Source organism: Symphalangus syndactylus, chromosome 2 (assembly GCF_028878055.3).
Source record: "Symphalangus syndactylus isolate Jambi chromosome 2, NHGRI_mSymSyn1-v2.1_pri, whole genome shotgun sequence".
In the NCBI taxonomy this organism is placed as follows: Eukaryota; Metazoa; Chordata; class Mammalia; order Primates; family Hylobatidae; genus Symphalangus; species Symphalangus syndactylus.
Window position 1 is genome coordinate 99,036,044 of NC_072424.2, and position 13,534 is coordinate 99,049,577.

The window sequence follows — 13,534 nt, forward strand, 5'->3', positions numbered from 1 at the left end:
TGGATATTACTTGGAGCTTTTGTAAACACACAGAGTATGGTTTTTGGGCATGTGGTGATTAATACTTAGTGTCAACTTGATTGGATTGAAGGATGCAAAGTACTGATCCTGGTGTGTCTGTGAGGGTGTTGCCGATGGAGATGAACATTTGAGTCAGTGGGCTGGGAAAGGCAGACCCACCCTTAATCTGGTGGGCACCATCTAATCAGCTGCCAGCAAACATAAAGCAGGCAGAAAAATGTGAAAAGTCGAGACTGGCCTAGGCTCCCAGCCTACATCTTTCTCCTGTGCTGGATGCTTCCTGCCCTCAAACATTGGACTCCAAGTTCTTCAGTTTTGAGACTTGGACTGGCTCTCCTCGCTCTTCAAGCTTGCAGACAGCCTATTGTGGGACTTGTGATCATGTAAGTTAATACTCAATAAACTACCCTGTATATATATATATATATCTATCCTATTAGTTCTATCCCTCTGGGGAACCCTGACTAATACATATTTTGGTACCAGGAATGGTTCTAGAGGAATAGAATATTAAGGATGTTCTTTCATTGGTTTTGGGGTTTCTGGAGTTGGCTGCTTAATATGTTTAGATCCAAAAATGCTAAGGACTCTACTTGTAATAGTATGGAGAACACTGATATTCCTTGGCATGAACTGTTTAGAGAGTTACATAAAATAAATAGATTTGACACTCCTGATTGACCTCTCATGAGAGGAAAGGAGTTTAGTGACTCTACATAATACCTTTGACCATATGTGGAGAACCAAGGAACATAATGAAGTTGGTTGGTTGCTCCTAAGTTCAGTGGACAAAGTAATGAAAGAAAATGATGAACTCAGGGATTCTGTCTCCTGGCTTCAGAAGCTGAGGCTCAAATCTGCTAAGATTGCCCATAGTGAGTAGCTTATTTCCTGTAGAGAAAGAGCTGAAATTGTAGAAAAACACATGCAAGCTCTTATGCAAGTGGCTGACCTACAACAAAAGGTGCATGCACAGCCTCACCAGATGTATACTGTTAAAGGGAGGGCACTGATTGGAAAAGAATGGGACCCTGCAATTTGGAATGGAGATGTGTGGTAGGACCATGATGAAGCTGAGGACACTGAGTTTGTAAACTCAGATGAAACTTTTTTGCCAAAAGAAACAGCTTCCCCATCCCCAGTAGTGGGAACATCTCTTCCTCGACCCATGCTGCCATCAGTCTTTCCACCTTTGTCTGAGGAGACAAACCTTGTGCTGCCTGAGACAACAGTGATGGCCTCCCCTGAAGCAGTTGTCCAGAAAATAATGTTGATTCTCCTCAGGAGCCACCTCTAACACCCCTGTTTACTTCTAGACATATAACTAAAATCCTGGCAGGCCTCTAGAGGTGAGATTGAGATTGTGACCAAGAGGCATGAGCTACACTAGAAAAGAACTGCTTGAGTTCTCTAATCTATATACACAGAAATCTGAAGAACAGGCATGGGAATGGATATTAAGGGTATGGGAAAATGGTGGGAGGAACATAGAATTGGATCAGGCTGAATTTATTGATTTAGGTCTACTAAGTAGGGACTCTGCATTTAATGTTGCAGCTCAGGGAGTTAAAAAAGGTCTAACAGTCTATTTGCTTGATTAGCTGAAATATGGATTAAATGATGGCCCACTGTGAGAAAGCTGGATATGACTGATCTCCTTTGGTTTAACGTAGAGGAGGTGATCCAACGTCTTAGGGAGACTGAGATGGTGGAGCGGATTAGTAACTAGACCTACTCATCCCAGTCGAGAGGGTCCAGAAGATATACCCTTGACCACTGCCTTGTGAAATAGATTTGTGAGAGCTGCACCTGAATCTTTGAAGAGCCCTGTAATTGCTCTTCTCTGTATGTCAGATCTAACAGTGGGAACTGAAGTCATTCAACTACAAAATTTAAATACAGTAAGAATAATTGGATCCCGATGTGGCAAGGGCCAAGTGGTGGCACTCAACCATCAAAGGCAAGGTGGACCTAGCTACTGTAATGGACAACAGAGACAAAGCAGTAAACAGAATAGTCTGACTCATGTAGAGCTCCGACATTAACTAATTAATCACGGTGTTTTTAGAAGTGAAATTGACAGGAAGCCTAATACATTCTTGCTTAATTTATATTAGCAGAAAACTTTTAGGTCAAATGGACAAAAGATTAATTTGAATTATAAAAAGAGAATCATGGCGCCTCAATCAATTTCCAGACTGGAGCCAGTTTACAGACCCAGAACTCCTTGAGCGAAGGAGAGACTGGGTCCCCCTGAGGAAGCACCCCACTTCAGTACCAACAATCTATGCTGTGAATATTTCTCCCATCCTTCCCTAAAGAGACCTTTGACTTTGTACCAGGATAACTGTGCATTGGGAAAAGGAAAATGATCAGACATTTTGGGGACTACTGGACACTGGCTCTGAGCTGACATTGTTTCCAGGGAAAAAAACATCACTGTGGTACTCCAGTTAAAGTAGTGGCTTATGGAGGTCAGGTAATTAACGGAGTTTTAGCTCACGTTGACTTACAGTGTGTCCAGTTGGTCCCCAGAATCATCTGTGGTCATTTCCTCAGTGCCAGAATATATAATTGGCATAGACATACTTAGAAGCTGGCAGAACCCCCACATTGACTGACTTGTAGGATGAGGGCTACTATGGTAGGAAAGGCCAAATGGAAGCCATTAGAGCTGCCTCTACCTAGAAAAATACTAAATCAAAAACAATATCACATCCCTACAGGGACTGCGGAGATTAGTGCCACCATGAAGGACTTGAAGGATGCATAGGTGGTGATTCCCACCACATCCCCATTCAACTCTCCCATTTGGCCTGTGCAGAAGACAGACAGATCTTGGAGAATGACACTTGATTATTGTAAGCTTAACCAAGTGGTGACTCCAACTGCAGCTGCTATACTAGATGTGGTTTCATTACTTGAGCAAATTAACACATCTCCTTGTAACTGGTATGCAGCCATTGACTTGGCAAATGCCTTTTTCTCCATTCCTGTCCATTAAGGCCCACCAGAAGCAATTTTTCTTCAGCTGGCAAGGCCAGCAATATACCTTTACTGTCCTACCTCAGAGGTATATCTCTCCAGCTCTGTATCATAATCTCATCCAGAGAGAACTTGATTGCTTTTTGTTTCCGCAAGATATCACACTGGTCCATTACACTGATGATATTATGCTTACTGGATCCAGTGAGCAAGAAGTAGCAAACACACTGGACTTATTGCTGAGACATATGCCTGCAAGAGGATGGGAAATAAATCCGACTTAAATTCAGGGACCTTCCACCTCAGTAAAATGTCTAGGGGTCCAGTGGTGTGGGGCCTGTTGAGATATTACTTCTAAAGTGAAGAATAAGTTGCTGCATTTGGCCCCTACTACAAACAAGAAAGAGGCACAATGCCTAGAGGGCCTATTTGGATTTTGGAGGCAACACATTCCTCACTTAGGTGTGTTACTCCAGCCCATTTATTAAGTGACCTGAAAGGCTGCCAGTTTTGAGTGGGGTCTAGAACAGGAGAAGGCTCTGCAACAGGTCCAGGCTGCTGTGCAAGCTCCTCTGTCACTTGGGCCATATGATCCAGCAGATCCAAGGAGGCTTAAGATATCTGTTACAGATAGGGATGCTGTTTGGAGCCTTTGGCTGGCCCCCATAAGTGAATCACAGCAGAGGCCTCTAGGATTTTGGAAAGGCCCTACCATCTTCTGTAGATAACTACTCTACCTTTGAGAGACAGCCATTGGCATGTTACTGGGCTTTGGTGGAAACTGAATGTTTGACTATGGGTCAAGTCACCATGTGACCTGAACTGCCTATCATGAACTGTGTGCTTTTTGACCCGTTAGCCATAAAGCGGGTCGTGCACAGCAGCATTCCATCATCAAATGGAAGTTGTATATATGTGTGATCAGGTTCGAGCAGGTCCTGAAGGCACAAGAAAGTTACATGAGGAAGTGACTCAAATGCCCTTAGTCTCCACTCCTGCCACCCTGCCTTCTCTCCCCCAGCTTGCACCGATGGCCTCATGGTGAGTTCCCTATGATCAGTTGACAGAGGAAGAGAAGACTAGGGCCTGTTTCACAGATGGTTCTGCACGATAGGCTGGCACCACCTGAAAGTAGACAGCTGCAGCACTATAGCCCCTTTCTAGCACATCCCTGAAGGACAGTGGTGAAGGGAAATCTTCCCAGTAGGCAGAACTTCAAGCAGTGCACCAGGTTGTGCACTTTGCATGGAAGGAGAAATGGCCAGATGTGTGATTGTATACTGATTCGTGGGCTGTAGCCAATGGTTTGGCTGGATGGTCAGGGACTTGGAAGACACATGATTGGAAAACTGGTGAGAAATAAATTTGAGGAAGAGGTATGTGGATGGACCTCTTTGAGTGGTCAAAAACCTTGAGATATTTGTATCCCATATGAGTGTCACCAACGGGTGACCTCAGCAGAGGAGGATTTTAATAATCAAGTGGATAGGATGACCCGTTCTGTGGACATCATTCAGCTTCTTTCCCCAGCCACCCCTGTCATCACCCAACGGGGCCATGAACAAAGTGGTCATGGTGACAGGGATGCCATGGTAGCAGGGATGGAGGTTACTCATGGGATTACCAACATGGACTTCCACTCACCAAGGCTGACCTGGCTACGGCCACTGCTGAGTGCCCAATTTGCCAGCAGCAGAGATCAACAACGAGCCCTTGATATGGCACTGTTCCTTGGAGTGATCAGCCAGCTACCTGGTGGCAGGCTGATTACACTGGACCTCTTCCATTATGGAAAGGGCAGAGGTTTGTCCCCACTGGAATAGACACTTACTCCAGATATGGGTTTGCCTATCCTGCACACAATGTTTCTGCTAAGACTACTATCCATGGACTCACGCAATGCCTTATCCACTATCGTGGTATTACACACAGCATTGCCTCTGACCAAGGCACTCACTTTATGGCTAAAGAAGCAAGGCAGTGGCTTATGCTCACAAAATTCACTGGTCTTACAATGTTCTCCATCATCTTGAAGCAGATGGATTGACAGAAGGGTGGAATGGCCTTTTGAAGTCACAATTACAATGGCAACTAGGTAACAATACTTTGCAGGGCTGCGGCAAATTCTACAGAAGGCCATGTATGCTCTGAATCAGCATTCAATATATGATACTGTTTCTGCCATAGCCAGGATTCATGATTCCAGGAGTTAAGGAGTGGAAGTGGAGGTAGCACCACTCACCATCACCCCTAGTGATCCATTAGCAAAATATTTACCACCTGTTCCCACAAGATTACATTCTCTTGGCCTAGAGGTCTTAGTTCCAGAGGGAGGAACATTGCCACCAGGAGACAAAACAACAATTCCATTAAACTGGAAGTTAAGGCTGCCACCTGGACACTTTGGGTTTCTCCTACATTTAAGTCAACAGACTATGAAGGGAGTTACAGTGTTTGCTGGGGTGACTGACCCAGACTATTAAGATGAAATCAGTCTACTACTCCATAACGGAGGTAAGGAAGAGTATGTATGGAATACAGGAGATCCATCACAGCATCTCTTAGTATTACCATGCCCTGTGATTAAGGTCAATGGGAAACTACAACAGCCCAATCCAGGCAGGACTACAAATGGTCCAGACCCCTCAGGAATGAAGGTTTGGGTCACTTCACCAAGTAAAAAACCATGACCTCCTGAGGTACGGAAGGCAAAGGGAATACAGAATAGGTAGTAGGAGAAGGTAGTCATCAATACCAGTTACGACCACGTGACCAGCTGCAGAAAAGAGGACTGTAACTGTCATGAGTATTTCCTCCTTCTTTTGTTAAAAACATGTTTGTGATTGTATACACTTGTACTAAGAAATTATCTTCATTTTATTTCCTTTTCCTTTATCATGTGACATAAGATTTATTGACTTCATATCAGCATTTAAGTATTGTTAACTTTATGTAATAGTATTTGGGTTCAGGATTGAGGCGTTTCCGACTGTAAGAAGGATAGCTGTATTATTATGTTAGGCATAATTATGACCTTATTATTGTCTTTATCTGAAGATTATGTATAATCTCAGGAGATGTGTATGGGTTCAAGCTGACAACGGGTGGACTTGTGATAATTAATACTGCATGTCAACTTGATTGGACTGTAGGATATAAAGTACTGATCCTGGGTATGCCTGTGAGGGTGTTGCCAATGAAGATTAACATTTGAGTCAGTAAGCTGAGGAAGGCAGACCCACCCTTAATCTGGTGGGCACCGTCTAATCAGCTGCTAGCCAATATAAAGCAGGCAGAAAAACATGAAAAGGCAAGGCTGGCCTAGCCTCCCAGCCTACATCTTTCTCCTGTGCTGGATGCTTCCTGCCCTCGAACATTGGACTCTAGGTTCTTCAGTTTTGAGAGTTGGATTGGCTCTCCTTGCTCCTCAAGTTTGCACACAGCCTATTGTGAGACCTTGTGATCATGTAAGTTAATACTTAATAAACTCCCCTTTGTATATATATAGTATATATATATATATATCCCTTTGTGTATTATATATATATGTGTGTGTGTATATATCTATAAAATATATTATATATTATATAAAATATAATATATTATATATAAATATTATATATTGTATATAAAATATAATATATATTATATATATATACACACACACATATATGTATCCTATAAGTTCTGTCCCTCTAAGGAACTCTAATACAAGGTATATTGAGTTTGTGGAGCTTGTATGATACACAGATCCAAATGCCACATAAAACTTGCAAATATGCTCAGGACAGGTTTAGGGCTGGACATACAGATATAGGGGTAGTCAGTAAAGTGATCGGCCTGGCATGGTGGCTCATGCCAGTAATCCCAGCACTTTGGGAGGCTGAGGTGGGCAGATCACGAGCTCAGGAGATCAAGACAATCCTGGCTAACACGGTGAAACCCTGTCTCTACCAAAATTACAAAAAATTACCCAGGCATGGTGGCCGGCGCCTGTAGTCCCAGCTACTCAGGAGGCTGAGGCAGGAGAATGGCATGAACCTGGGAGGTGGAGCTTGCGGTGAGCTCAGATTGTGCCACTGCACTCCAGCCTGGGCGACAGAGCGAGACTCTTGTCTCAAAAAAAAAAAAAGAAGTGTTCATTGAAGCCACTGTAGATAGAATGGAGGGTGAACTAAAGACATAACTCTAGAAGACAATTCTAGCTGAAAGTTAAATAAAGGAGGAAAATAAAGAATTAGCAAAAATGAATGACACAAAAGGAATCCAAAAATAAAAGAGAATAAAGTCACTGATGCTGCCAAAAAGACTGTATCTAAGAAAGTATGGCACTTAGCAAAGACTGAATAAATATTTTCTGAATGAATGAACAAAAATGAAAGGAATAGATTTCGTTAAGTAGGCAGAATATAAAATGCTAGAAAGGTCAAGAAAATTAAATCATAATAAGGGTGTAGATAAAAATACATAAGGTTGGAAAATGTGCCTATCCTTTGATAGCAAGTGTATTTCTATGGATTTGTTGTGGAGCAACAATTACAAACATCAAGATATTTATCCATAGACATTTAAAAATAAAAAAAAACCTATGTGTGTAAAAACAGAAAATTGGTATTCAATCATGTACTGGAACATTACTTAATCCTTTAAAATTATGATACAGATTAATATTTATAGGTGTGAATGGATAATTTTAAATACTTAAGTAAAAAAGGAAGTCTCAAAACAATAACACTCCTATTTTTCAAAAAAAAATCTGTAGCTAAAGGTCAAAATATGAGCATAATAGGGTTAACAGTGGTTACCATGAAGAGGTAGGGTAATGAGTGTTGCTTTCTCCTTTTGTTTTCAGCATTCTTGAATTTTTCTATGTAAACAAGAATTGTTTAAATTAGAATTTTCAATTAGTTACTGTCTTCAATCAGTAATCGATCATTTTATTATTTTATTATTAACTTGAAAAAATAAATTCTAGATGTGTGTGTGTATGTATATATGTATATATGTATATAAAATCCAAAATGTGGATGGTTTTGTCATCATGTTATATTCTAATTTCTGATATTAAAAAAAGATTACAAGAGGTAATTGTGAGATTATTTCTTGTTACTAAGGTTAATCACATTTAAGTCTAGTTAGCAACTGGGTCACTGGAAATAAATAACTTGGTGATTTGCTGTGATGAAATACTAACAATTGGCTATGTTTGTTACTTGTTAAAATAACCAAACTGCTTTTAATTACACTAATTTTTAAAATAAATATGAATTTTTAACTTTTCATATTAAAGTCATCTCAGAGGTCAGACTTTTTTAACAAAGAAGCTAATGATGCATAAAACTGTTCATTGTACTATATATAAAACTTAGTGTTGGTGGGTAAATATAAAACAACAACAGCAAATGATTAATTTTAAAGGCTGTTCTGTAAGTAGAGACTCCCGAGTTTTGTTTTTAAGAAAATTAACAATAAATGGGCCACATTATAGTTTCAAATGAGCAAAGAAGAAATAGGTTTTAGAAGAACAATATTAACATTTTTAAACCATGTTAAATTTTAATATATATTTAACTAAGAGTTACTATATAAGATTTAAATTGTTAAAACCAAGTACATCTTTAGCATTGAGGACCATTCAAAGTAAAAAAAAAAAAAAAAAGGTGCAATTCTACAGCCTATAATAAAACTTAATGTGGTCAGTTTGATATAAAGAAAACTATTAATATTAAATGATGATATAATGTTTCCCCACGATATTTACAGCTTTTGTTTTGAAATACAATATCCAAGAAGGAATATAACATTTCTCTAAACCTACTAAAAATGGTTAAGAAAAATTTAAGCTGCTAAGCCTTGGGCAGTATCAAAAGTTTCTAGGCAACTGTTTTAATCAGTCAGCAGATTTAACAAATAAATGCTAACCAAATAACTCAAAACAATCTGGCAATGTGGTAGACACAAAAGTAGAAGAAAATGATACTCCCTTAGGAAACTGAAGTTTTATTCAGAAAGAAGAAATAAACTAAATATTAAATTTGTGGGAAGGACCATAAAGGCAAGAGACATGCAAAGAGAAGACAAGATCAGAATGGGCTATAAGTAATTCATAGAGCAAGCTTTGTGTTGAAGAATGGGTTGAATTTGTCTAAGTAGACAAAAGCAAAGACAGTAGTCAAGACATTAAAAACAAGTACAGAAGCAAGAATAAATGCTGTTTTGTCCTTTAGGGAGATAAGCAGTCTAACCTCCTCGGAGCATTAGTTCAGGCTAAGGAAGGGTAGGAACTATTGTACATAGGAAAGGTAGAGATATATTAGGGTAAGCCACACAATGGTGTCCAGAATTGCCAGTAACTTAAAATGATAAAAGATGGGTGAGGGCTTTATAAGAATGTGTTTCTTTTCTGCCTTAATTACCTCACAGTCTTTGATTAACTTATTATCTTACTCCTCACTAGATAACAAGGTTAAAGAGAATGAGCACCACATCTGATTCACTCATCATTGCATCCCCCATACTAGCACAGTCCGTAGCTCAGAATACATGTTCAATAAATACTGGTTGAGTAAATATAGAAGAGTAAATTTTAAAATTGTAAATCTTACTGTATAGTCATACATAAAAGGCACTTCATATATTAGGTCACTACACTGAAAAATGCAGATTAGCTTATTGCTTAATCACCCTCCTGGGGAGGGAGGAAGATAGGGTCTCTGACTCATGATGGTAGGTTAGGAAATGGGCAAAGGAACTACTTTTTAACACAGGTGAGGACAGGGGAAGTGGGCAGCTGACAAGAGCATGAATGTCTTCGTCTATCATAGCAGAGTTGATCAATACTGTCCAAAAGTAAAAAATCACGCTCAAACCTCTTGAAATGTTTTACATAATGTTTTTTCTTTACCTTAGAGGAATCTCTTCGAAAATAATGATCCCTGGAGTGAAAAAACAGTTATTTGAAATTCAGCAATTCCTTCAGTCTCAGGCTGGGGCTTCTTTTTTTTGTTTTTCTATAAAATTCAGTTCAAATTTAAAGTGGCAACTGTACTATAATTCTATTTTTATAAAAGAATTTATTTTTATATATCTGTATATCTTTCTGTCTGTATATGTACAGAAAGATGTCTAGAATGATTTTCCACAGTGTTAATAATGACCGTTTTAGAATTACAAGGAATTTCATTTCATTATATTTAAGTTTCTGCATGGGTTAATTTATTTATAATAAAGATAAACTATTGTTTAGAAAAACAGAAAAAAGTTATGATGACTTTCAAGATTAAGCAATTAAAGAGATGGTTGGTCATTTAACGAGATACAAATGAAAGATTTATTTTGTTTGTTCTTGTAGAAGGAGGTTTGGGAGACCCAAGAGTTCAATTTTCAACATGTTTAAAGGAGAAATGTATAAATTGAGATGTCAGAAGGCAGGTGTATATATAGGTTTGGTAGCTGAAAAGAGAGGTTTGGGCTAGAGATATAAATGGGGGCATCTACTAGCATATAAATGATACTTAAAGGCAAATGTTTAAGAGTAATAAATTAGGAGTAGAGTGCACAGAAAGCTAGGATCCTTGGTCCTGGGCCCAGGACTAAATCCTGAGTATTCCAACATTCAGAGGTTGCCTAGAGAATGAAAAAAAAAAGAAAGAAAAGAAAAGAAAGAAAAAGAAACTGCAGCAATAAGAGTGTGTGATAGCACAGAAATGAAGAGAATTTTTTCACACAGGAAAAAAAAAATGGTCCCCTATATCAAATGCTACTGACAGATATAGTAAGATGAGAAAAGAGAAGAATGCACTAGATTCATTGGCATGGAAGTTACAAGTGATCTAGCAATGAGCAGGATGAATAGTTCTGGCAAAATTATAAAGTCAATGTCAAATCAAAGTGAGTTGAGTAAATACAGGTGAGCAACTGAGGACAGTTTGTATAGACATATTTTGCTATATAGATCAGAGGCTGCAAGGAGACACAAGGTCAAGGATATTTCTTTGTATGGTTTGTTGTACTTCATTGTAAGATGGGACATATGAAGACATGTCTTCACACTAATATGAATGATCTAGCATAAAAGGATAAGTTGGAAGAGGCAGAAAAGGGGTAGGGGTGAAGGAGGGAGGCTAATCAAAGGAGCACCCTTCTTGAGTATTAGTCATTTACAGTGTAAGATTTGTAAGATCTTGGCAAATTAAAATTCAGAATTTTAAACAGAATGTGATGCTGTTCATGCCACATTTCACTAAGCCTCATATTAGCTTCATCTGAGTGTTGTGATAAATAAGTTGTACCAAGCATTACACTTAATGCTACTGCTACAGTTTTGAGGCAGAAGAAAATATAAAGTAAATGGAACAAGCAATGATAAACATAGATTCAGACACATTAATGGATAATCCACTGAAGAGAAAGGTACAAGGAAGGCTTAACTAGAAACAAACAAAAATACTATGGGAATAAGAAAGAAACATATGGGTAAAAATCCCAAACACACAGAAACACAAGATTTATGAATAATGCAAAGCTATGATCTAGATTTATCACCATTAGATATCAATGGCCAATAACAGACAGAAATTAATAGAAAAATGAGAGTAAATTATTAGCTTAAAATGTATGACTTACAAATATACCTGAATTAAAGATTATCATGAATAGGAATCTCAAAACCTACATTTGTGAAAGAAAAACTTGTTAAAAAGCAAATAAAGTTAAAATACAAACTTTTCCTCAAAAAGTAATTTTGTCATTTTCTCTTTTTGAATGCTGATACAAAACAAGCAAATTACTAGGTAGCATGTTTATGACTACTGAGATACCAAAAAAATGAAGACAAAAATTATTAGTAAAACACAAAAACAGCACAGGTCAAGTAGATATAAAGAAAGACATGAAGAACTGCTATTAGAACTATTACTACTACTGTTTTTACAGTGTTTTCTGTGTGCCAGGTACTATTTTAAGCCTTTTTGATTTTTCATATCAATTATGACAATAACTCTGTAAGAAAAATACTGTAATTATCCTCCACTTCACACATGAGTAACTGAGACCCTATCTCACACAACCAGTAAAGAGCACGCAGTTTGACCACAAAGTCCATGTTGCTAACCACCATACTGCACTATTCTTTATCTATCAACAATGGGATAGTAAATTATTTACAGTAGGATAGAATGATAACATTTGGATATTATGAGAAAGCACATACTATGAAAATTAATGTATGTTATTCCCAGGAGCATTTCACTTCTTGGATTGCTTTTTATATAACTTAATAAAGTCTTACTGTTAAATCTTCTTCCAAAGAACACTACAGAAAATATTATTCCATACAAGCAAGAAAATATACAGGAAAAAAAAAAAGACATTTACTCAGTATATCAACAACAAGAGGCCAAAATTGATGTTCTGTAACTGCAAAACTCAGAAACATACTTGCTATGCAAAAGGCAATTCTACTGAATGGAGTTTTTCCTAGTTTCCTCCATCAAAACTTGTTATCTGATGTATCTGAGACTATAGACTGAAAATTAAAATTTAATGTGAAAACACATTTTGAGATAAAGGGCACAGCACCCAAAGAACTATAATAACAGCACCTTTGTTATACCTTCTTTGAACTATAAAGTCCAAACACGAAGCTCATCTATTAATATACAGTTAAAAGATAAAAATATACTATCATCAGATAATTCTCCTTTAGAAAAATAATTGCTTCCTTTCTTAGGTGGTGAATTATCACTGATCTCCCTCAAGTCTAAAAAAGTTACTTTGCTAATAGAAAAGAAAGAAAAATCATGAAACTATGAAAATGGAAAATTTCCTTAATTCAGCTGATTTTAAAGGTAGTAATTTACAGGAAGGGAAGCAAATTATATGTTTACATATGACCAAAAGACTGTGAATTTCACAAGTCCCTGTAGCCCTACCAACTATGCCTTATTTCCCATTTGAACACGGGAAATAAAATGTCAAGGAATATGAACTCAACTAGAAAGAATTAAACTTCAGGCAAAGTAAAGTTGGAAAGTAATGATTAACACCAAAGAGCAAAACTTGGGCCTCAGGATAAATCACCCATTTCTAGGCCTCTTTTAAGGGTATATTGTGACAAGAATCTAACCAAATACCAACCCAGGGAAGGTCAAATTGACTCCTGAGCAAACTAAATGAAATAGTCCCTAAAATGCCTCTATTAAATTAAGGAATGGGAGATACTGTAATAATACAGAATCCAAATTCAGACAAAGTCCACGGTATAAATATCTAATTGCTATAATTTACTTTGTCTATAATGTTACAGGAAGACAAATTACCTTTAAGCATGCTTTTAAATATTAGCTAATTTTAAATAGTTTTTTAAAGAATACAGGACAAATGCTTATTTTTTGTGGAACATAAAATATAATATCAAAAGTAAAATGTAGCACTTTACCTTAGACCAAAGATATGTGATTGTTCATAGTTGAATAAAGAGCGAATCTTAGCTTCAGAATTCAAAATTATAAGTCTATCAATAATATCC

At 37.7% G+C, this 13,534-nt stretch overlaps 1 protein-coding gene across 3 annotated transcripts in view; it reads right to left on the reverse strand.

Moving 5' to 3' along the window:
- The window catches only part of TBC1D32 (TBC1 domain family member 32), a 270,320-nt gene that overhangs the window by 119,263 nt on the left and 137,523 nt on the right, over positions 1-13,534 (reverse strand). For all 3 annotated transcript variants that reach the window (XM_063620893.1, XM_055262795.2, XM_063620888.1), the window contains one exon: positions 13,445-13,533. In XM_063620893.1, coding sequence (XP_063476963.1) covers positions 13,445-13,533 — 89 coding nt within the window. The remainder of the gene's footprint in view (positions 1-13,444; position 13,534) is intronic.